The sequence below is a fragment of the Emys orbicularis genome, chromosome 1 (assembly GCF_028017835.1).
Source record: "Emys orbicularis isolate rEmyOrb1 chromosome 1, rEmyOrb1.hap1, whole genome shotgun sequence".
Lineage (NCBI taxonomy): Eukaryota > Metazoa > Chordata > Testudines > Emydidae > Emys > Emys orbicularis.
In genome coordinates, this window is record NC_088683.1 from 44,409,940 (window position 1) to 44,435,701 (window position 25,762).

The 25,762-nt window shown below is 42.8% G+C and overlaps 1 protein-coding gene across 1 annotated transcript in view; it reads left to right on the forward strand.

Moving 5' to 3' along the window:
- Positions 1 to 25,762, forward strand: part of POT1 (protection of telomeres 1) — a 149,644-nt gene that overhangs the window by 110,600 nt on the left and 13,282 nt on the right. The window contains exons 12-18 of the mRNA XM_065416157.1: positions 10,242 to 10,405; positions 11,204 to 11,292; positions 13,323 to 13,364; positions 14,697 to 14,853; positions 18,384 to 18,589; positions 22,245 to 22,380; positions 25,059 to 25,150. Coding sequence (XP_065272229.1) covers positions 10,242 to 10,405; positions 11,204 to 11,292; positions 13,323 to 13,364; positions 14,697 to 14,853; positions 18,384 to 18,589; positions 22,245 to 22,380; positions 25,059 to 25,150 — 886 coding nt within the window. The remainder of the gene's footprint in view (positions 1 to 10,241; positions 10,406 to 11,203; positions 11,293 to 13,322; positions 13,365 to 14,696; positions 14,854 to 18,383; positions 18,590 to 22,244; positions 22,381 to 25,058; positions 25,151 to 25,762) is intronic.

A 25,762-nucleotide genomic window follows, 5' to 3' on the forward strand; every position in this document is an offset into this window, starting at 1 on the left:
GATTAGAACAGTATCAACTCTAAGGAAAGCCAACAGGGAGATTGGAATCTACTTGTTATGTCATTGGTGTCCAAGTGCACTTGGAATTGAATAAGCACTGATGTACCAAACACCATCCCTAAAACGGGAGGTTTGAGAGTAAACAGTAATTAGGCAAGTTCTTCTTTGTCCAAACTTGATTTCTTAGTAAAAGGAATGATCCCAGAATTTAAAGATAGTTGGCACTTTACCATTTGCTTAGTAAGTTGTTGATAATACCAGTCAGTAATGACAGCTAATGTTCAAATCTCAAGTGACCAAGATGGAAAAACAAGTGGTTAGCCTCACAGGAAACTCAGAAGACTATAGAATCTCTAGTCAGAGAACTAATTGAATGTAATCAGTGCATTTCAGGCCATTAGGATATAATAATCAAAAGCTCCAAAGAGACAAAGGAATCTCACAAAACTGGGTGAGTGGGCAGCAAAATGGCAGATGAAATTCAATGTTGAAAAATGCAAAATAATGCACATAGGAAAACATAATCCCAACTATATATATATATAAAATGATAGGGTTTAAATTAGCTGTTACCACTCAAGAAAGAGATCTTGGAGTTCTTCTTCGAGTGCTTGTTCACGTCCATTCCACATTAGGTGTGCGCGCGCTGTGTGCACGAACGTCGGAAACTTTTTCCCTCAGCTGCTCCCGTCGGGCCCGCAGGGTCTCCCTTCCCGCCAGAGCGGCGCCCCGCCCTAGCGTATATATATCCCTGCCGGCCCGACCCTCCCTCAGTTCCTTCTTACCGCCCGTGGCGACGTTGGAACAACTCTATCTCTCGTCTGAGAGTGTCCCTTAGCATAAGTGATTAGTGATAGTTATCAGTTCGTTATAGTTAAGTGTTTAAAGTTTAGTGTAAATAGTAGTTTATTAGTCCCTCACAAAGACCTAAATCTCTTTGTGATAGGTGTTGGCGACCCCGGCACCGGCCCTGGGCGGCGGGGCATGCCGCACGCCCAAGGCTTCAAGGCTTGTGCCACGTGCCGCAGGCCTATGCCGTTGAGCGACCCGCACGACTCGTGTCTTCGTTGCCTGGGGGAAGCCCACCAAAAGGAGCGCTGTAAGATTTGTAAAGCTTTCAAGCCCAGGACTAAGGGTATGTCTACACTACAGGATTAATCCGAATTTATATAATTCGAATTTAGGAAACCGATTTTATAAATTCGAATGTATTCGGCCACACTAGGCACCATTAATTCGGTGGTGTGCGTCCAAGCTACCGTAGTAGCATCGATTTCCAGAGCGTTGCATTGTGGGTAGCCAATAACATCTAATTGCCAATAACATCGAATTGCGGCCACACTAACCTTAATTCGGATTAACAATACCGATTTTGACGCTACTCCTCTCGTCGAGGAGGAGTACAGAAATCGAATTAAAGGGCTCATTAATTCGAATTAAATGGCTTCGTTGTGTGGACGGGTCAAGCGTTAATTCGAATTAAAGCAGCTAAATCCGAATTAAAGTCGTAGTGTAGACCAGGCCTAAGAAAGAGAGAGACTTTCGCCTTAAACAGCTCCTCATGGAGGCGGCGTTGCAGCCCTCCTCTTCGGCGGCACCGTCGACCTCGGTGCGGAGTGCCCCGGCATCGGTCCGCGACCCGACGCCGGCAGGACAGCCTAAGTCTACGGTGCCGCCTCGACGGGAACACACCCGGCACCGTTCTTCTTCGCCGGCCAGGCCAAAGAGCCAGCCCAAGGCCAGGGGACGTTCCCCGCACAAGAGGTCGGCACCGGCGAAGACCGCGAGTGCTGCCAAGGCCGTTACGGCCCCGGTACAGATCCCGGTGCCAGTGGCTCCGGCGCCCAAAGGCCCGTCGAGCCCCGGGATAAGCGCGTCGAGTGAGGAGGAAGGGCTGGAGGAACTGTTGGAACAGCCCTCCAGCCCGGACACATTTGAGGCAGCAAAGGACCTCATTGAGTTGTCCACCGAAAGCACCCTCCGCGCTAAAGACACTCCGCCGCGACTGCCATCCAAAGGCAAGCCGGCGATGATGCGCCCATCGTGGTCGCCATCTCGGCACCGGACACGGCGCCGGTCCCGGTCGAGCTCTGCCTCGGTGGACTCCCGGCTTCCCGCCGCGCAACGGGCCGCCAAACAGTCAGGCCCCGACGCGAGCGAGGCACCGTCCCAGCAGCCCGGCTCGAGCAGGCACCGGGACACGTCGGTCACAAGGTTCCCGAGACCGCCCTCCCGCAGCCGTTCCCGGTCCCGGGATCGACGGTACCGGTCCAGGTCCAGGTCTGCACGGCGCCTCTCACGGTCCCGTTCCCGAAGGCACCGCTCCCCGACTCCGGAGCAGCACCATTCAATGGCACCGCCATGGCCCTCTAGATCGCCGTCCCTAGCGTCGGAGGAGGGCTCGGGCCTTTCCAGCAGATATGGCCGCAGAGTGCACGCCGCTAGGGAGCACGAGGCCTCTTGGCAACCACATTGGAGCCATCCTGGACAATGGCCATTCTGGACCCCGTGGGCCTATCATCAGCAAGGCCCTCCGTCCAGAACCTCGAGACCGGGCCCCTCAGGACACCGGTCCCGCTCCCCACGGTACCGCCCTGCCTTCCGTGCGGAGGCCACGGTCTCCAGGCCGCCAGACAGGGATAGGACGGACTCGGCACCGAGCCCGGCACCGTCCCTGACCCAGGGCAGGGGACGCACCCCAGAGGACCGTCCCGCCGAGGAGGAGTTGCAGGAGGACGAGGACGCGCAGAAGGCCATGACCTCCTCCTCCTCACCGGATGAAGCCGTGGCGGGCACAACAGTGTCCGGCCCTCCCCCGATTGACCATCGGGCACACCAGGACCTGCTCCGCCGGGTAGCCCTCAATTTGGGGTTGCAGGCAAAGGAGACGGTTGTGCAGGAGGACCCCATGGTGGACATTCTCAGCCCGGAGGGTCCCTCCAGGATCGCACTTCCGCTTATAAAGACGGTACAGTCAAATTATAAGACTGTATGGCAGACGCCAGCCTCCTCTGCACCGACGGCAAGGGGCGTCGAGAGAAAGTACTTCGCCCCATCCAAGGGGTTTGACTTCCTATTCTCCCATCCAACCCCAGGTTCGCTGGTCGTTTCGGCGGTCAACGAGAGGGAGCGGCATGGCCAGCAGGCCCCAGCCCCCAAGGCCAAGGAGGCGAAGTGATTGGACTTGTTTGGCAGAAAGGTCTACTCGTCCGGAGGCCTCCAATTGCAGATCGCGAACCAGCAAGCGATCCTCAATAGGCATAATTTTAACTCCTGGGCATCAGTGTCTAAATTTAAGGATGCCTTACCTCAGGGATCGCAACCCGAGTTTGCGGCCATAGTGGACGAGGGAAAGGCGGTGGCCAAAACCTCATTACAGGCCTCACTTGACTCGGCTGATGCGGCCGCTAGGACTATCGCGTCAGGCGTGGTAATGAGGCACTCTGCGTGGCTGCAGGCTTCCGGTCTTCCCCCTGAGGTGCAAAACACCCTCCAAGACCTTCCGTTTGAGGGTTCAGGGTTGTTTTCGGAGCAAACGGATGCCAGACTCCATGGCCTCAAGGACTCGCGGGCTACCCTCAAGTCCTTGGGGATGCACACCCCTGTAACGCAGAGGAAGCCTTTCAAACCACAGCCTCCACAGAGGCAGTACCATCCTCGCCCTCGGCACGAACCATACCGTAGACGGGGCAGGGACAATAGGCGTAGGCGCAACAATACGCCTAGCCAAGGCCAAAACCAGGGCCACAACAAGCCGCAGCCGGGAAATAAACAAGGATTTTGAAGCTGCGATCGAGGACAGCGTACCCATCTCTTCTCCGGATCCCCCCCTGTGTTTCAGGGACCGCCTGTCCCATTTTTTCCGTGCCTGGTCTCATATAACATCAGACCACTGGGTCCTGCGCACGGTAGAGTCAGGCTACACCCTCCAGTTCTCCTCGCCCCCTCCCTCCCACCCACCTCCCCCGTCCCTCTTCAGGGACCCCTCTCACGAGCAACTCCTCATGCAGGAGGTACAGACCCTCCTCGCTGTGGGGGCGGTGGAAGAGGTTCCTCTGGACCTCAGAGGAAAAGGGTTCTATTCCAGATACTTCCTCATTCCCAAAGCGAAAGGGGGCCTCCGTCCTATCCTGGACCTTCGCAAGCTGAACAAGTACTTGCAAAAACCACGTTTCCGTATGGTCTCCCTTGGTACCATCATTCCTTCCCTGGGTCCGGGGGATTGGTACGCTGCCCTCGATATGAAAGACGCCTACTTTCACATCGCCATCCGCCCGGCCCACCGGCGGTTCCTGCGCTTCACTATCCAGCAGCGTCATTTCCAGTTTACGGTCTTGCCCTTCGGTCTGGCAACAGCCCCACGTGTCTTCACGAAATGCATGTCCGTGGTAGCAGCCTTCCTTCGAAAAAGACGGATGCGCGTCTACCCGTACCTGGACGATTGGCTCCTGGCGGGCCGGTCGGAGGCAGAGGTTCGCGCCCACGTGGCACTGGCGCTACAAGTATTCCGAGAACTCGGTCTGTTAGTCAATGTGCCCAAATCTTCACTAGTCCCCACACAGAGACTAGACTTCATAGGGGCAGTCCTGGACTCGGTGGCGGCACGGGCGAGTCTTCCCGTATCGCGATTCCTGGCTATCCAGGAGGCCGTGACCTCCATTCAGCGATTCCCCACGACCACAGCCAGATGTTGCTTACAACTCTTGGGGCACATGGCGGCATGCACACACGTAGTCGGGCTCGCCCGTCTCAGACTCCGGCCTTTGCAGCTGTGGTTGGCCCAGGTATATCGCCCCAACAGAGACCCATTAGACATGGTCGTCACGATCCCAGCTCGGGTATCGAGCGCCCTCTGTTGGTGGCTCGATCAACAGCAGGTTTGTGCGGGGGTCCCGTTCGCCGCCCCACAACCAGTTCTGACGTTAGTGACAGACGCGTCGGACCTGGGTTGGGGGGCGCACCTAGGGGACCTGCGCACTCAGGGCTTGTGGTCCAGGGAGGAACAGTTGCTTCACATCAACCTGAAGGAGTTGAGGGCGGTTCGCCTCGCCTGCCAGACCTTTCACGCCACCATAAGAGGACACAGCGTGTCGGTTCTGACGGACAACACTACCGCTATGTTTTACATAAACAAGCAGGGCGGGTCCCGGTCCTCTCCCCTCTGTCGCGAGGCACTCCTCCTCTGGGACTTCTGCATAGCCCATTCAGTGCACCTCCAGGCTGCATATCTCCCCGGGGTCCAAAATGGGCTGGCGGACCGTCTCAGCCGGTCCTATCTCATGCACGAGTGGAGGCTGAGACGGGACGTCCTCCGTTCAATCTTCCTGAGGTGGGGGTTTCCCCAGGTGGATCTGTTTGCCACCGTGGACAACAGCCAGTGCCCGCAGTTTTGCTCGTTCCAGAAATGCAGTCCGGGCTCTCTGGCGGACGCCTTTGCAATCCCGTGGGGCGGGAGCCTGAGGTATGCCTTCCCCCCATTCCCACTCATCCACAGGGTCCTCCTCAAAACCCGCAGGGACAAGGCGACAGTCATTCTCATCGCCCCGGCTTGGCCACGACAACAATGGTTCACAACTCTGTTGGAACTGTCCGTGACCACTCCGATAGCCCTCCCCCTCCATCACGACCTCATCACCCAAGACCGGGGTCGCCTACTCCACCCGAACCTGCCATCGCTGCATCTCACGGCATGGCTTCTCTCTGGCTAAGTGAGGTGGAGCACAGGTGCTCTCAGGAGGTCCAGCAAATCCTCCTTGGTAGTAGGAAACCCTCCACAAGGGCGACCTACCTTGCCAAGTGGAAACGCTTCTCCCTATGGTGTGGGCCTCAGCACATCCAGCCCTTGCAGGCCTCGATACCACTGATTCTGGACTACTTGCTGCACCTCAAGCGTCAAGGCCTCGCCCCCGCTTCTATTAAGGTGCATCTAGCCGCCATATCGGCGTTCCACCCTGGGGAATCGGGGATATCCGTGTTCTCCAATCCCACTGTAGTCCGATTCCTCAAGGGGCTGGAGAGGATGTTCCCCTACTCGCGCCCACCTATACCCCCGTGGGACCTCAATCTGGTCCTCACTAAGCTCATGGGGCCGCCTTTTGAACCCCTGGCCTCTTGCTCCCTCATGCACCTTTCATGGAAGGTCGCGTTTCTCGTGGCCGTCACCTCGGCTAGGAGGGTATCGGAGTTGAGGGCCCTCACCTCGGAGCCTCCTTATACCGTCTTTCATAAGGATAAGGTGCAGCTTAGACCTCATCCTAAATTCCTCCCTAAAGTGGTCACGAGTTTTCACATGGGGCAGGACATCTGTTTACCGGTGTTCTTCCCCAAACCCCATACGGACCCTAGCCATCGTAGCCTGCATACCCTGTATGTTCGGCGGGCCTTGGCTTTTTATCTGGACCGTACCAGGCCTTTCCGCAAATCGACTCAGCTGTTTGTGGCCGTTGCGGAACGAATGAGGGGCCAGCCTATTTCGACGCAACGCCTGTCGGCATGGATCGTGCTTTGCATACGTACGTGCTATGAGCTCGCCAACAGGCCTGCACCTCAGATCAGGGCTCACTCTACTAGGGCCCAAGCGTCCTCGACGGCCTTCTTGGCGCAGGTCCCGCTCCAGGAGATCTGCAAGGCAGCCACCTGGTCGTCGGTGCATACCTTCACAGCCCACTACGCGGTCCACCATCAGACCAGAGATGACGCGATGGTCGGCAGGGCGGTGCTTCAATCAGTTATTCCTTGACTCCTACCCTCCTCCAATGGTAAGCTTGTGAGTCACCTAATGTGGAATGGACGTGAACAAGCACTCGAAGGAGAAAAGACGGTTACTTACCTTCTGTAACTGTTGTTCTTCGAGATGTGTTGTTCACGTCCATTACACTTCCCACCCTCCTTCCCCTCTGTCGGAGTCACCGGCAAGAAGGAACTGAGGGAGGGTTGGGCCGGCAGGGATATATATACGCTAGGGCGGGGCGCCGCTCTGGCGGGAACGGAGACCCTGCGGGCCCGACGGGAGCCGCTGAGGGGAAAAGTTTCCGACGTTCGTGCACGCGGCGCGCGCACACCTAATGTGTAATGGACGTGAACAACACATCTCGAAGAACAACAGTTACAGAAGGTAAGTAACCGTCTTTTATTGTGGATAGTTCTCTGAAAACATCCACTCAGTGTGCAGTGGCAGTCAAAAAAAGCTAACAGAATGTTGGGAATCATTAAGAAAGGGATAGATAATAAGACAGAAAATATCATATTGCCTCTATATAAATCCATGGTATGCCCACATCTTGAATACTGCATGCAGATGTGGTTTCTCCATCTCAAAAAAGATATATTGGAATTGGGAAAGGTTCAGAAAAGGGCAACAAAAATGTTTAGAGGTATGGAACAGCTTCCATTGAGGATAGACTTTTCAGCTTGGAAAAGAGACAACTAAGGAGGGGATATGATTGAGGTCGATAAAATCATGACTGGTGTGGGGAAAGTAAATAAGGAAGTGTTATTTACTTCTCATAACACAAGAACTAGGGGTCACCAAATGAAAGTAATGGGCAGCAGGTTTAAAACAAACAAAAGGTAGTATTTCTTCACACAACGCACAGTCAACCTGTGGAACTCTTTGCCAGAGGATGTTGCGAAGGCCAAGACTATAGCAGGGTTAAAAAAAAAACTAGATAACTTCATGGTGGATAGTCCCTCAAGAGGATGGTCAGGGATGCAGATCCATGCTCTGAAATATCCCTAGCCTCTGTTTGGCAGAAGCTGGGATTGGGTAACATGGAATGGATCATTTGATGATTGCCCTGTTCTGTTTATTCCCTCTGAAGCACCTGGAATTGACCACTGTCAGAAGACAGAATACTGGGCTAGATGGACCTCTGACCCAGTATGGCTGTTCTTATATCTAAGTCTGCTCTGGTTGTCCCAATTTAATTTGAAGAGTGTGATTTTTATTACAATAATTGTATGGTGTTGCTCAATCATCAGTATCCTGACTAGTGGATGGTGGTTTGGAAATAAAATAAGTACTATTTTTTTTTTTAATTTTTAAAGATTTGAATAGCTTTTCTTTCAGCCTTCACAGTGCGCCAGTCAGTCTACCCATCATGCTACTGGAAAAATCATCTTCTTTTTTCACTGTTCCACTTAACTGTGTGCATATATATTGCTCTCTTGAAAACTTACACTGACTTCTGGTCTTCATCTGCATCAAGCTCAAACTCTTTAACTTCCTCTTCTAAGTTCTGTACAGTGTGGCTCCTGACTACAGTTCCTTTTCTCCACCTACAACCTATGTTCTGCCAACTCATCACATTTCGATGCTTTGTTGATATCCTCCTCTCAGAAGCAACTTTTTGCCTTCTGTCACCATTCTCCATATTCCAGGAATGCACTCCCAGACACTTTGCACCTTGTAGACTCTTAAATCTGTCTTCAAGACTCGTAGTTTCGGTTAGTCCCTCTCTGTCTTGGGACTGGTTCTGTGCTTAGACAATTGCAAGTCTCCCATTGATTTTTAAAGGTGCAGGCCATTATCTCCAGTCCCTTCCCTCTTGCTCCCTCAAACTTTAAATATTTATCATCTAAGTGAACAAATGCAAAACACTTAATCATACATTTTTATTTAAAAAAAATAATAATTCTCTAGGTGTGTAAGTAACAAAGAATGTCTCCTGAACTGTGACTGCACCCACTGTAAACTGTAATGCAAAACAGGTGTGGCTATAAAAATAATGGGCCACACCATTAGTTAATACTAATCTGCATAAATCCATTGGCTTCAATGGAGTTTTTCCAGTCTACACCTGCTGAGAATCTGGCCCGATAAGTGCTATGAGTGCAGTTAAGAAATTTCTGCCAGTGTGGGCGATTCTGTGTTTAAACCAGGCAGTCAAAACAGAACTTTGTAATTGTGACCCCTGCAATATTGAGGTTAACCCAGTGTGAATTTAGAGTCTTCTTTAATTTACATATATGAGTCATGTTTCAAAGGTATTTAGAGCAAATATAAATCCAGATTATTAAATATTTGCAACTTGAAAGAAGGCTGCATAACTGTCAGCCTATCAACTGAATCCTGGCTGATATTTTTCAACGAGGATATGGAAAACAGTAAATTATATTCCTACATCATTAAAATAAGTCAAAGGAAAATGAGCAACATAGTTAACAACCCCCAATTTGCCTACCTTATGAAAAAACTGCCATTTCTTTTTGTTATAATAAAAAATAATCATTCTGAAAATATGTGAAACACCAGTAATCCTCTGGGACCTCCTTTGTCTTTGAAGTTATCTTTGTAAATAGATTTAAAATTATTTTGTAATTTGGCAAGACTGTGTTGTGAGATAACAGAACTGATTCTAAGCAAGGCGGGGAATACTGTACCTATTGTTGACCCTTGGAGAGGAAGTCTGGCAGCGTTAGAAGTAGTGTCAAAGGTAGGGAGCTGTGAAAAGTGTTGGTTCTTTGGTGCTCCAAAGTAGATTATTTGTTCATTGAACAATAAGATATGGTGAGGTGTAAAATTTATTGCATTAATTTACGCCTAGTGCTGTGGTGGACATGAACCCAAATCAGGGCCGCCCAGGGGGGGAGGGGGAGGGCAAGTGGGGCAATTTGCCCCGGGCCCCACAGGGGCCCCCACGAGAGTTTTTCGGGGCCCCTGGAGCGGGGTCCTTCACTCGCTCCGGGGGCCCCAGAAAACTCTCGCGGGGCCCGGGCCCCCGGAGCTTCTTCCGCTCCGGGTCTTCGGCAGCAGTTCGGCGGCGGGGGGTCCTTCCGCCCCGGGACCCGCCGCCCGAAGTGCCGGGTCTTCGGCGGCGGGGGCCCCCTGCCACCGAAGACCCCAGCCCCCCTGAATCCTCTGGGCGGCCCTGAGCCAAATACTGAGTGCTATCAAATGAACCATGTGTACATGAAAATTACAACACAGATCTGTCTCTGGAGAGTCTTATTGCAATTATAAAAATGTATTCTGTCCTTCCAGGGAGGAAGTCCTTGGCCTTGTTTGCTTTGTAGCAGCAACTTTGGCTGCTTGGAGAGCAGAATTGATAGACTTTGCAGGAAGCCAGATCCAGTCTTCCTCAACTGATGGGACAGTTGAACACCAGCTTAACATTGAGAGTAAAAGTAAAGTGGAGTAAAAGTAGACAAGGGGATTGATTCTGAGGATTCATAGGCTTTTTCTAGGAGAAAAGCATGATAATTCTAATCATTTTGTATTATGAAATCATGTGTTTGTTTAGGTTGGAAGCTTTCTGAGAATTTACAGTCTGCATACAAAACAAGCCAGTGCTGAGAACCAGCCTGATGTTTCCTATGTAGAATTTCATCTTCATGGTGGCACCTGTTATGGTCGAGGAATTAGGGTCTTGCCAGAAAATAATCCAGATGTCAAAGAACTAAAAGCGTAAGTTCTGTAAATAATCTTTGAGACTAGTCTGGACATTTTAAATGCAGTATTTTAGAATTTTAGTTCCAATAAACATTAAGCTATTTACATTTGTAAGTGCTTTAGGGACTGATTACATGTAAGCACCCAGCGTTTCTGGAGTGGAATGAGGTTGCTGTTTGGCACTACCACACCATAGAACAGTTTTCAAAAGAGGGTAGGCAAGTGAGGATTAAATTTTCCAAGTGAAACTATAAGAGGAGTTTAGATTAACAAATAATAATGGTCCAAGTTATGATTTAGCCAAGCTAGCAGGTGTTGTAAACATAATACTCTTTTTAAAAGTGGCATGCGGTCTTTTAATGATGAAGGTGCCTATTCAGCAAAGTAATTAAGCATTTGCTTCACTTAAAGCATGTGCTTAGGTCTAATTGAAGTAAGTGAGATTTAAACCCATGCTTAAGGCAAGGCACATCAATAAATACTTTATTGAATTAGGGCCCATAGGCAAAGAATAGCTAAGGTTCAAGGTCTCAATTTTATATTTCATCAGAAAGTCTGCACTTCCAGCAGCACAGTTCTCTCTTTGCGCTATATAGGATATTGATTCAGAGGGTCTCCCCTACTGCATCTTCAATAAACATGCCCTTGGATTCTTTTCTGTTTTATGTCCATACAAGAGTTTCTATTATATCTAAACATTCTAGCCGGACTCTGTGAATAAGAGGTTCACATCTTTGATACCTTTTAGATCTATTGAAAACCACAGAAAATGTATATATTCATATATTTAAAATCTTTGTTCTTTCTTTATAGATTCATGGATTCTGTGAATCTCACAGAGTCTCAAAATGTGGAGAGCATGTCTTCAATGGAATTGGATGGCATTTTTGGCAATCTATCATGTAAGAGCAATTGGAAATTGATTCACTCCCTCTTGCTACATAAAAATAGTACTGGTCATGTTATATTTAATATTGCTTTAAAGAAGACTTGGAGTGTTTTTCTTTCATTTAAACAAAAAGTATTTGGGAGATACAAGATACATATGGACCTATTAGACCAGAAACCAATATTCACTTATTCTTCTATCTCACAGCAGAAGTTTGTCATACAAATGAATGTTTGTCATGTAAATAAATGAATGTTAAAAGCGACTTGGTAAAGAGTTAATTTAAACTCAGAGAGTAAGATCTTCACTTCAGTTTAATGTAGCACTGTTTTCAAACAGCACTGTGTTAAAGCACACTAGAGAACATTTGGTACACACCAGCAAGGTACACACACCAATTAACGTGCAACTAGTGTGCTTCAGAAAGCACACCCCCATAGCGCATTACACCACTGTGTCCAAGCCCTTAACAGGAAGCATGTTCATAAAAAACAGAATGCTGGTTTAAGGAAACTCATATCAAAAGTAAGGTCTCTTAGAAAGAGGCTACCCTGTGCCTATGATGACACATAGGAATAGTAGCAAAATAGTCACTATCTCTGTTTTGAAGAACTAAGATTCTAGAATCTATTTTCCTTTCTGGGCATTTCACGAGTGTTGTTTCCATTTCATTCTATGTATGTTACCTGCATAAATCTCCCACTCATCAAAAAAGACAATAGACCCATATGAGCTAATATACAGATGTTTAAGGGAATGATGCTGTGGTTTTAGAAATTCAGTACATACTTTTTTATTTTTAAAAAAGTTTGTAATTGGAGGGAGAAGTTTGCAGCTACTATTGGATTCATACTTAATATACCTTTTCAATAGTTCTCTTTTATATTAATTCTTTTTTGTGTACAATTGAATCCTGTAGAACCGCATCTATTTAGGAGACCCATACTGCTCTTAGATTCCACTGTGGTGACCACCATGTAGACAGAACCTCAGAATTGCTACAAGACTAAGAAAAAAGTTGTTGGGTTTGTTTTAAAGCAAATTACCTGTTAGCTGTCAGATTATGAAGTTATAGATTTCTGAACTTTTGATGTGGTCAGGAACAATGAGAATAGTGAATAAATTATTTCTAGAACTCAGTCTACCAGGCAGGAGAAGTTAATGTTCAGAGCTGTTGATCAGGAAAAAAGCATGTTTCAGTGTCCTTGAGCTTAACAGAAATCTATGTCTGTAAAAGGCACCAGATATCCTATAGTGTATGAAATCTAATTGCAGAGATGTTTACTGTAATACTGTTATTTGTTAACAAATATAGAATACAAGGTTTGGGTGAAAGTAAAAGTGCAGCTCAAATGTGACAAGTAACGATGGCTGTACTAACCTTCACCGTGTGCGGGTCTACACATGTAAACACTAAGATAAATATTATTATATATGAATAAAGATACCTGCACCTGATGAAGGCTTTTACTGTTAGTCTCTTCTCTATACAGTTTGAGCAAAACCTAAAGGACACTGAGATAATCTTGCCCAAACAGAATGGAATGGACCCTCTTATGGTAAGAGGCATTGTCAGATGCAGGTATTAATCTATTGTAAAGCACCTTTCATGGTTTAAAACACTTTAAGTGACACACTCAGATGATCATACATCTCAATTGTCTACCATTAGACTGTATTTGGTCTAGTTAGTGGACAAACAAAACATCTATGAAAAATAAAATAAAACACAAAAGCAGATGGATTTTTGAATGATTAGGGAATGCCATTACCACTTACAATGTAGATAGGAGAGAGATTTTCACAACTAAAAATATAGAAATTTCTCAACTATAAATGACATCAAGACAAATATAAATAAAGTTTTATGTAGAGTAGCAAGTTTTCATCAGTGATGACATTAATTTTTTCCTATTAACTGAAACGCAGCAGATATCTATAACTCAGAATTAATAGCAATCGTACAATGTTAAGTGGTTAGTAGCAATGTCATACTCAATTAACACAACTATTTTTCCTTCAAAATATATCATTTCTTAACAGACCAGTCATATTCACAGAGATGCCAGCAGTTATCTGTTACAGGTAGGAAACATTTTTTATACCAAGGTGGTAGACTTCTTATAAATAGTCTCGGAAGGATTTGAAGTTTATCTGTAAATTTCAGTAAATTTCAATTTCAATGTGATGAAAAAAATATTTCCATTGATGATAATCAAAATTTACAGATGGTCCAAATAACAAAAATGCTGCTAGAGAACTTATTGGGGTTTAATTTAAGGATATTTGCTTTGTATATTTTGACATGTGATGTTGACAATTTGTGTTTTAGTGGTTAGAAAGCTTTAACTTTTTGAATCATTACTGTCTGACCCCTCCCAATTGTCTGACTGCCCCCACCCATAATTTCCCATATATGTGAAAATTTAAAATGATTAAAAAATAGAAAAAGCTTAAAAATAAAAATAGATATTATCAATCAGAATTATAAGAAAATAAAAATCGAATTCTGCCAAGCCTACTTATAAATAACAAGGATGGATGTTGAGATGTTAGCTTACAAAACTGTTCAAGTAATTGTAATTGTCTAATTTCCGTTATGAATGTTGTTTTTTAAGGAAGATATGCATTTAGATGTAGATAAAGCCACACAACAAATTGGGAAGTTATGTCTATGGGATGCTAATATGTTCAGACTTGTGCTTTCATCCTCTCAATTGCAAGTATCTTGTTCCAATCACCTTTGTTGAAATATCCTATTGCGTTCGTTTCATTGTATTGGAACATTTTTAAATGGGAAGAAATTATGACATTTCAAAAATTATTCTTATTAAAATATGTAGGATTTTCCCCTACTTGAATCCTTTTCACCCAGGGTTAAATCACTGCAGACTTTGGGAATGTCTTATGTCTTAAAGGCCAAAGGAACCATTTGAAACACTGCACTTGTAAAGTGGAGACTGCAGCAACAGATATATTTCTCAAAAGTTCTGTCAACACAGCTAATACCTGTTCCTGCCACTCTTTTCATAAAAATGGACATCTGATTGGTCAAAACTGGCTTAAGTGCTGCAAGACCATGATTTTACTTTACCAGGGTTTGCAAATCTAACATTCAGTTCCATGGGAAGTGGAATTGCAGCTATCAGCTGAGTTACTTAGAACCCTTATCAGTTTTAGCTACAGCTGCACAAAGGTTCTGCTAAAATAATTTCTCAAATGTGCTTACAGACTTTAGGATCCAATAGAGTATCTTTACCTTTTTCAAGAAAATTCTAAATTTAAAAAAAAAAAACGGTAGTGAAAATTCTTTAAACACATCCCTGTGATGGTCCCATCCACTCACTTTATTGTGCACTTTTATTGTTCCAAATATTGTTTCATTGCTTAATAGCTTGTATTTTTATTGCTTTACAGTATTAACAGATCATCAGCATTTAGATGACACAGCACTGAATACTATCTTGAACAGCTCAGTTCCTCAACAATATCGCATTAGAGCAAAACTCAGAACTTTTAAACCCCAGAAGCTCTATCAGTCCGTTAAACTTTATTGTTCAAAATGCAACTCACTGTAAGTGTTTTACATAATAACAGTAAAAGTTACAGATTGCTCAGTATGTTTTAGGAATCTTAGATAAGCTTTTAAATATTTTCATCTTTCTTTTAACACTGAAGATGAGTTGAATTTAAATCCATTTCGTTTCATGCAAAGGCTTAGAAATTTACTGAAATTAGTTGTGGAAAACTGTAGTCATATGGGATATGCTTACTAAGTTCTATTCAGTGGCTCCAGAATTCTAGTTTCTGTTCCAGTTCGCAAATTTGGCACTCAATTTTGCCCGGGACCTAGAAGCAAGATTTACCTAACCCTGCTCTTACAATTTTTTGAGTATCCCATCATAATAACCCCTGTTGGTATCCACATAACTATCTGTATTTTGGCTTTTAGAATTCTAAAATGGTGGAAAGTATCAAAGGGGTAGCTGTGTTAGTCTGGATCTGTAAAAGCAGCAAAGAGTCTTGTGGCACCTTATAGACTAACAGACGTATTGGAGCATAAGCTTTCGTGGGTGAATACCCACTTCTTCGGATGCATGTAGTGGAAATTTCCAGAGGCAGGTATAAATATGCAAGCAAGAGTGAGTCAGGCTAGAGATAACGAGGTTAGTTCAATCAGGGAGGATGAGGCCCTCTGCTAGAACTAACCTCGTTATCTCTAGCTTGACTCACTCTTGCTTGCATATTTATACCTGCCTCTGGAAATTTCCACTACATGCATCCGAAGAAGTGGGTATTCACCCACGAAAGCTCATGCTCCAATACGTCTGTTAGTCTATAAGGTGCCACAGGACTCTTTGCTGCTTAAAATGGTGGAGACTGTCAGTACAACTAGAGACAGAGTTTGGCTTTATTTTCAAGGTTATTTTATTTAAGGGGGAAAAATATCATTTGAAAACTGTCAGATATCAATTTTGTCTTGGCAAAACTCACTACTGCAAATTAAGTAAAAATTCAGAAAATCTTTGATGTTTCAAGAAAGTGCATTGAATGTGCTAAATAATATTAACATAATTTCACCAGCACATCATGAAGAGCAGAGTAGTCTATGGGTTGTATGTGTGTCTAAGAGTCTTACTTCTGGGTTTTAATCCTAGCTCTCATAAAATCACTGTGTGGCCTTGGAAAGAGTTTTAACATCTCTCGGTGTCCCATCTTTAAAAGGAGGATAATGCCTTTCTTATAGAGGAGGGTTGTGAGGATTAATAATGTTCATTCATGGCTGATCCTGAAAAATGATGAGCTCTCTGACCCAGCACATGCTTAACTTTAGATTACTCAAATGCTTAAAGTTGAACATGTGCTGAAATGCTTTGCTAAAATGGGGCCAGACCACTACGTTTCTTTCAAGATCGAGCCCTCTATATGGTGAAAATGTAAAGCACTGTATACATCACTGTGCAGTATTATTGGTGCTTAATGGTCCTCTTGTGAGATTTTCTTACAATATGTTATTTATACAGAAGCTTTCAGCCCAAGGTACTTTAGAAACTGTGCTAAATTCTGACTGCATCTGAACTCATACTTGAAAAGTCACAGCCAGAGTGGGGAGTTTCATCCTGTTTCTGCCTCCCCCCAAACCTGCATAAGCACTGTTTGGAAGTTGCTGTATAAATGGAGCTGAGGAGAGGGGCATTCCATCATGGTATCAGGGGGACCCATATATTCCACTTCCCCATCTGTAAAATGGGGAATATTAGCACTTCCCTACCTCAAAGTGCTGTTGTGAGGATAAATACATTAAAGATTGTGATTTGCTTTGAGATCTACTGATGAAAAGTGCTATATGAGAGCTAAGTATTATTATCATAGACTTTAAGGCCAGAAGGGGTCAAAATGATAATCTAGTCTGACCTCAGCCTCACCCACCCCCTTCTGTAGTAGGCCCATACCTCTGGCTGAGTTAGTGAAGTCTTCAGTGAATGAGCTTTATTTTAATAATCCATGGTACACTTGAGTTCTAACAATATAATGACATTGTCCTTTATTAGACATCTATATTTTACAATTAATAATTAAAGCTGTTACTGGTTTAAAAAAAAAACGTTCTTCATTTGAGTAGCGCTGTCAAAAATTTTACAGAACTTTTTTAATAGGAAAATGCTGATTCATCAAAATCAAAACGTTCCATGGGAACGTCACTTTTGACAAAATACTGTTTTAAAAAAATTGAAGCATTTCAGTAAAGTCAGAACATTTTGCTTTTCATTTCAGTTACTTTTCATTTCAAAATTTTATTTCTTATTTAATTTTATTTTTATATTTTTATTTTATTTTAAATAAAATATTTAAAAAAACGAAAAATTTAAAACCAAAATGTTTTGATTGACCCAAAACAAAAAAGTTTGAAAAATTTTGTTTGGTGAGAAAATTTCAAAATTTGATAATTTGTTCTAATTCAGAATGAAATGCTTTTGAAAAAATGGAATTCCTGTGAAATGCAAATTCCTGACCAGCCTACAAGAATTACACACACACACACACAGAGTACAGGGACTACAACTTTGTTCTTAAAAATTAAAAATCATGTAGCAAATGAATAAATAAATACATTGGGTACAAATGTCAATAGAAGAAAAAAAACAGACACAATTAGTATTGAATACTCTTGCATGCAGTACAGTCATGCGTTCAGAAGCATGCTCTGGTTGGTGTTTTGCCCTTGATTTCTTTGGAAGCAGGAATTGGTGTGGGTAAATGCTTTTTTAAATAGAGATATTCTGAGTTTCTGACATCCTTAAAAAAAACAAAAAAACTTTTTTTTCATTGTAACGATGTTTCGTGTCTCCTTGTTGCTATTCCACTCAAAGCCAATAAGGCTTTTTCCGCCGAACAGAAAGTGTGCCAGAACATTTGCTGTTAAAATTTCATAAGCAATCCACTATCTTTGTGTTCATAATTACACTTATACATTGGGTTGATCCTGCAATCTATTCCACCATGCAGAGCAAGGAATGCAATGTGTTTGCACTCCAGCACAAGTGCAAACAGTGGTTATGTGTGGCACAAAGTAAGGTATTGTCTTGCAGTGGAAAGTGGTCTCAAACAGCTGCTGCTCTTGTTTTCTTTTTTTGCAGAGTGCATGGTAAAATAGAGTGGGATAATCTGGGTTTCAACGCTAAAGAGACATGTAGCTATGTGACCATTTTAGGGCCTATTCCAAAGCCCAGTGAAGTCAGTGGGAATCTTTCTGTTGATTTCAGTGTGGGCTTGGATGAAGGTATTAGGCTTTACCCCTGCTGATAGACAGGATTAGCTTTCTTGGCATGCAGCACCAGACTCATTCATGCAGGACTAGTTTTCCTTGAGCTTATATGCACAACACTCCACACCTTTGCTGTGCACCATCAAACCCTTAAATTGCTACAACTTGTTGTATATTATCTTTTGTCAAAGATCAGTGTGGAAAGGTGAATTTTCCTGTATATGCTGCTGTTATAATAATATTTCAATATCTTGTTTGTTTAAAGTACTGCATTTCAGCTACTAGACTTGAAAGAGAAGCTGCTACTATTTACCTATTGCTTTCTAAAATGTTTTTAGGCAAGAAGTTCCAGATGGAGATGATTTTGACTTAATATTAAGAGACTGTGCAGCTTCAGCTCCAAATCCAGAAGTACATAATTCATTGTGGTATGATTCTGAAGTGTGGGATACAGAAAATCAGGGGCAAAGAAAAATAGCTGTTCATTTTGTAAAACATGATGAGCTGCTTCAAGAGCCAGAAGATACTTTGATTATGGTACAAGGTAAGATAATTATATTACAGTTATACCACCTAGGATGGCGCAGTGGACTTTACCACTAGAAATTTAGGATTTAAGTATCTCTGATTTAAAAACAAAAAGTTAGTTAGTGAGTTGTATTTAAAAACAAGCATACGCATATTAGAATCAGCTTTAAGTGATGGTAAAATCCATTAGAATTTTAGGGTTAGAGGTGATTGGTTGAGTCTCTGAAGTTTTCAGATAAAATTTATTGCAAAAATAGTGGGTTTGGATTTCTGTAAACCAGACAGGAGTCAGATACCTTTGTATCTGATAAATCCAAACCAAGAAGCTTATTGATGATGCAGTTTTTTAAAAAATGTACTATCTCCAGCTGGGCTTTTAGGTAGGTACAGATCTGATTTGGAATGGTGATTGCAGTCTTACCAAAAATCTTCAAACGTGGCTGGATAAATAAAAGGCTTCTGATAATGCAAACCCACTATATACTTCGTCAGCCTCTGGATGTCAGTGTTGTGTCACATAAATAAAGCTGAAGCAGTGTGCTTTTTATCTGATTGCTTTTTAGGGGGAGAGAAAAAAAGCCACCTAACTTTAAACAAAGCAATTTAGGTAAAGATATAAATAAGGATGTTTGGATAGAATATAAGTAAGAAATTTTTGCACAGCTTCACATTCTGAATTTAAAACAAGGGCACAGTATCCAAGTGGATCAATGTGGAAGGGCAAGGGTGAGTCAGTTGGCCCTTTCCATGGACAGATCATTAGGGTTAATGACAAAGCCCCTTCTGTTTGCTACTTAGTTTATTATCTGACTAGTTTCAACAGTAGTCTGCTTTGTGGTGTGTCCCCAAATTCTTCAATCTGTTGATATAATTTTCTTCCTTTGTAAAAGCCCTGTCTCCCCAGTTCTGTGTCTGTTTTTTTTTTCTCCTAAAATAACCAAACCATATACGTTGCTCTGCAAATCATTGGAAGATATTAAAGCCCCAGCAGCTGAATGTTTGCGAGAGAGCATGTGGAGTGGAAGTGAAAGACACAATTGTAAATCTTCATATATTTACTAAAAGAAACTTTAGCTGACCAGTATTTCAGTTCATTTTCTCCTTCCGAATACTGACAATGGAACGTGTCTAAAAAAGATGGCTACTCTCAGAATTTGGGCTTTTTACTTTTTTCATTTACAAATTCATGGAGGAATTTTGTGTGTGTTTCCAGATACATCCTTCCTTAATTTCTCCACATACACACAACAGCAGCTATTCTTCTGGCCAAGTAGATCTAAATATTACTCTTGGTGTTGCATAAGCAGCTTGCTTTAGTACAGTATGAGATCCTCCCTTCCCCAGAAACCAGATGCTGAGCCATGTTACTTCCACAGGATTTTTTTTTGCCTCTGTTGAGCTGAGAGTTGAGATAGAGCTAAATCCAGGAAACAGATCCACTGCTAGGTCAGCCTTTATTTAAACAACTTTTAATGAACATAAATAAAACTAATTTGTAGCAAACCTTAAAAAAGGTGGAGTTTAAGATATTGATTACATTTAGATTAATATGTACTATTCATTTACTTCCATTTTTATCCAGTAAATTCACTCTGATTCATTTCAAATTACAGCTATTGTTACTCCGACAAATTTGTTGATGTTGATTTGTTAGTACACTGAAATCATTGTCTAGATTGACTTTATATTCCAAATACCTTTAAATTATGGAGGCATCCCAATGGTTTCATAGTTAAGGCTGTACTGAGTTTTATGCTTAACGCATGATTTAAATCCTTCGTCTGACTGTAACATTTCAAGCATTGTGTTCTGAAGAGGTTGTTGCTATGGCAGTGGACTGGATTCTATTCTTGGCTCTGCTATGTAACCCTGAGCAAGTCACTTCATGTCTCTGTGCCTCTATTCCCCTCCCAAGCTTTATTCATCTTTTATGGTTACATTGTAGGTAGGTACTGTCTCTTACAATGTATTTGTACAGTGCCTAGCACAGTGGGGCCCTGATCTGGTTGGCTTCTCTAGTCATTCCTGCATGATAAATAACAGTAATAATAATACTAAAATATATGAGATAAAGCCATAGTTCCTATAATAATGCTTTTGTAAGATCTTAAATCTAATTTAAGCTAAAGTTGTTTTTGCAGAAAGTTACTTATTTCAGAAAATTCACTCATATATTTCTTTCCTATTATCCATTCAGGAACTAATTAGTTCAAAAGTTATTTAGCCAAAAACTAGTGGTTATTAGGTGCATAACAATAATTACAGGGTTAAGTGTATCAAACTGGTTCTTGAAATTACAAGGAAACACAATTACACTGGTCTGAGGTCAGAGTGTTTCTAGATTCAATCCAGCAACCATATCAAACAAGCACTGCTGTGATTGATGGACCTGTGATCATGTTAAGAAATGACATCCCTGTATCTCTAAGGGATAAAATGCATGTCTTATGATACTAGACCAGGCTGGGCAAACTATGGCTGGTGGGCAAATTACGGCCCATCGGACCTTTTAATCCGGCCCTCAAATTCCCGCCGGGGAGTGGGGTCGGGGGCTTGCTCCACTCCACGCGCCAGCCGGGGAGCGGGGTCGGGGGCTTTGTGCGGCTCCTAGAAGTAGCAGCATGTCCCCGCTCCGGCTCCTATGCGTAGGGGCAGCCAGGGCCAGGGGGCTCCACATGCTGCCCCCACCCCAAGCACTGCCCCCCGCAGCTCCCATTGGCCAGGAACCATGGCCGTGCCCCTGCCCCTGCCCTAATCCCCCTCCCGCCCTCTAAACCCCTCAGTCCCAGCCTGGAGCACCCTCCTGCACCCCAAACCCCTCATCCCCAGCCCCACTCCAGAGCCTGCACCCCCAGTCCGGAGCCCCCTCCCACACCGTGAACTCCTCATTTCTGGCCCCACCCCAGAGCCCTCACCCCCTCTTGCACCCCAACCCCCAATTTTGTGAGCATTCATGGCCCAGCTTACAATTTCTATACCCAAATGTGGCCCTCAGGCCAAAAAGTTTGCTCACCCCGTACTAAACTCAGGTAGCTTCTCCAGTAATATAAAGCATTCATTTCTAGTTTTGGTAAGTTACCAAGTAGTACTTAAAATCATATTATTATGTTTACTACTGTGTTGCATTTTTCCCTTCACTTCAGTTCTGATGCTGTTTTAACAGCTACTTGTTCTCATATTGCTAGCTAAAATGTAATATTTTCTACCACTTAAAAGCTGGAATGTCAAGCTGTTTTCTAGTGGAATAAAGTTCTGGTTGTTCTCAAGATAGCAGCCACTAATATTGCTGGAAATGTAGTGAAAGAAAAAGCAAAGTGTAATCCGAATAAAGTTACTTTAAGGTCTGCTATCTTGTTAGCTACTATTGTTGTTATGAAATATATTTAAAACATATGTTATGGTAACTTACAACTTTGATTGCACATGTAACACATGTGGTTGTGTTAACATTTTGCTGTCTTTGCATGAAGTGATGAGTCACTTAAAATTTTGTGTGGTTGTTCCTATACTTTTAATACATGCAGTACATTAAGGAGTTCCATCAACACTGGCCTGCATATAGTGATGAATTACAGATGCTGAAATGGATATCCAATAGGCCAAGAAAGATGAATCAAGTAATTTAGCATTAAATACAATTAAGAAAACTTTTTTTTTTCTGCATTTAACAGGGGGGACGCTAAAAGAAATCAGAAAACTTTCAAGAAGATTTAAATGTATTATACCTGTGAGATCAACGAAAGAAGATCTTGAGTTACTAGACCTTTCAGCTCCCTTCCTTTTGCAAGGGAAAATATGGCATTATGGGTAGGTTAAAAAAAAAAGTCTTAATAGTTTAGAAGTGGTTGCAATTAATAGATGTATAGAAAGTTAGTTTGTTTCAGTAACTTAAATTCCAATGTCAATTGCAAACAGGTATAACTTTACCTTCTAAAGCTTGTTCTTGAAAAGAATTGTCCATGACAATTGCAAAAATTAAAATTGTATGGAAGAAGAAGACATTGATCTGGAGCCTGAACGTGAAACTTATGCTACCACCACTATAGTTAAGAGAAAAGAAACTTACATTATACACTTCTGTTTTCAGGAGTTGACAGCTTTTTTTTTTAATTACCCCATTAGGTTAAAAAAAGCTTATTCTCAGCCCACAGAATTTCCTATAATTCTTTGGATGGTAGCGAGGGGTAGGAGGGTTTCCTCAAGGGTCAAGGCTTCTAGGAGGCGGTGGGTATAGGAGCTCATGGGCCAGGAGGGTCAGGCTGCTAGAGGTGTCAGTGCTTGACTATATGCATATATGCCCTCCTATGCACTTTAAATGATGTGCTACAGCCTCTACTTGATGGTATGAAAAGATGGTTATTTGAACTTATCAGTTTTTTCTGCTTTAAAAAATAGAAAAGCTCTTGGCCATCAAGAGATGCCTACTTACATGCCTCATTGAGGCTAAGGCATTGGTGATACCTTAGGTTCCTGCTGGGCACAGGTCATCACCAGTACAAAGTACCACCCTTTGAGCTTTCAGCATGCCCCATGTGATCACTAACTGTTTGGCAGCTCAACTTCGTAGATGGGGCCTGCAAGTGTTTCCTTGTTCCTAGATGTCTGTCTCATAAGAGCCCAGTCTTATAACTCTGCCCTACAGGAGATATTTTCCCTCTTTAAATCTTTGGGTTTTACTGTAAACATTGAAAAATCACACTGGTTCCTACACAGTCTTTCACCTTCCTAGGGGCCACCTTAGATATGACAAGAGCCCTAGCTTTTTTGCCCCAGGACAGGTTTTGAGATCTTCTTCAGGCAGTAAACCTAGTTAGGTCCAGAGGAGCAGGGGCAGTAGTTTTGCATTTGGCCTGATGGCAGCTTGTACCCTTGTTGCCCTCTTTGCATGAGTATGGATGTGTCCCTTGCAGAGGTGGTTGAGTCTACTGTGCAGACCAAATGATGGCCTGTACATGATAGTTTCCCTTATTCAGAAGGTTTGTGATTCTCTTTTGTAGTGAAAGCTCCCAAAGTTTGTCTCAAAGAGAAGCCCATCCCACAGCCAGCACCTTGAATAATGGTAGGCACAAAGGCCTCCAAACTTGGGAGCTCATTTAGGAAACTTGAAGGTTTATGATGTTTCAAAGTCTCACTTGTGTGTACTTATCAAAGCATAACAAGTTAAGACCTTTACAGTAATATCAAATATGCACCAAGGTATGGTTAGTGTAGGGGCTATCCTTGAATTCCCTGACGTCTGTACGTTTAAAATCTCAGCCTTTGCAATTGTCATTAACGGTCTTACATTTAATCTATGTAGAATGTTCGGGTATTATCTTATTGCCCGTGTAGTTGTCCTAACTTTGAATGCCATATATTCTATGTAACATATTTAAAAGGTATGAATTATTTTCCTGCAACGTATTAAACCAAATTCTGCTATAATTTACTCCACGGTAAAACTGGAGTGATTTTATTGATATCTGCTTCACACCAGTGTAAGTGGGAGCAGAATTAGGTCCACTGATTCTACATGACAAATTTGCTTTTAAAGCTAATCTTAAAGATAATAAATGTCAATTTTATGTTACAAATGTAACATATTAGCACAGAAGCTTATTTTGAGGAGAGAATAATGCTACCGTAACTTTGTTTCTTGGGGCAAAAGAAAACAACTTTATATGGACATCTCTCAACGTAAGATATTTTTATCAACTTACAGAATTTTAGTTGCTGTCTTACATCCTGTAAAAGTTTGATGATGATACATTACTACTCCAGGAATAAAAAGGAGAGGTTCTTTTAATAACTTATAATTACAATATTTTAGGCACAGGTTAAGACAAATTCCTATACTAATAATCGTATAATCCTATTGTGTTTTTAATACATAGTAGAGTTTCAGATTTATTACTGCTCTTACAAAATGGCACTTTGTATGTATTATTAAACCACAAAAAGTGCTAATGTACGAATATGTGCTCAGTTGGTATTGGTGCACAGTTAGCCTTTGTTATTCAATTAGGCTCTTTCATGGGTCAAAATAACTTACTTTTTGTAGCTGGTGATTCATAAGGAGCATTAATGTGGTTTAGTACTTTAGATGTTGAATGAAGCTTCTCCGCCTTAAAAAATCTGATTTGTCAACTGTGGATCTTTTCATAGTGGAGGCGGTTTGCATCCCCACTGAGTAACTTTATTTGAATACAGGTTTGTCGCATCTTACGCGCATTTAACATGCGCGATTTCAGCTTTATGCGGTCGGCAAAAACAAAAAGAGAAAAATAACAATTTTAATACTGTAGCTGTAGTGCAGGCGATTCCGCCTGCCATTACACTCAATGTAATTTTGACTATACACAATTTTCGCTTTACGCGCTGACTGCGGAACGTAACCCCAGCGTAAGATGCGACAGACCTGTAAACTTGTTTGGCGCAGAATGAAAAAGCTAATAGTTCATCACCTTGAAGTCTGTACACTATCAGCATTTTATTTTAAATGTCAGGTGCAAACAGTGTTCGAATCAGAAGACTATCCAGAGTCTCAGTTCCCTTGCAGAAGAAGAACCATCGTGGGAGCCAACTGAAATAGCACGAGGTTAGCTAACATCATTATGACCTGAAATAGATTGTGGCTTGATCCTTAAGGTAGATACAAATTGTCTCACTGAATGGATTACACTTTTGCTTAGATCTTTATATATCCTATGGATGCATATGTATTTGCATTTTGTGGGCTGGAGTTAAATATATGATTACCTTTTTAAAATATTATATTAAAGACGAACTGAAAAACTTTTTACCTGTCAGAATGTGAGATCATTGTTTAGTGTTTATTCTGCACTAGGTGGCATTTTTAACAATTAAGATAGTGTAGGTGTAACAAATCTTTGGTTACATACTTATAGATGTCTATTGTGAGCTATACACAAATATGTAGCATTAGGAATAAAATTTGTACCATTCACAAGTCTTCCACTTGAGCCAAATGTGACTCTTCCTTAGTTGTGAGTGATAGTAAGGTTTGTATCTTTTGTAAACACTACCATTAGAGGACATAAACACTAGCCTACTACATAACCCAAGGAATTGGTGAAAAGTTAATCGCCCAAGTCAAAAGGGTTTGAGCCCCCAATTCTCCTTTCTGCTTTTGAAAATCTCCCTATCTATTCCTTGTGTTGCTTTAGGTAGTCTCATCAACTGATGGAAA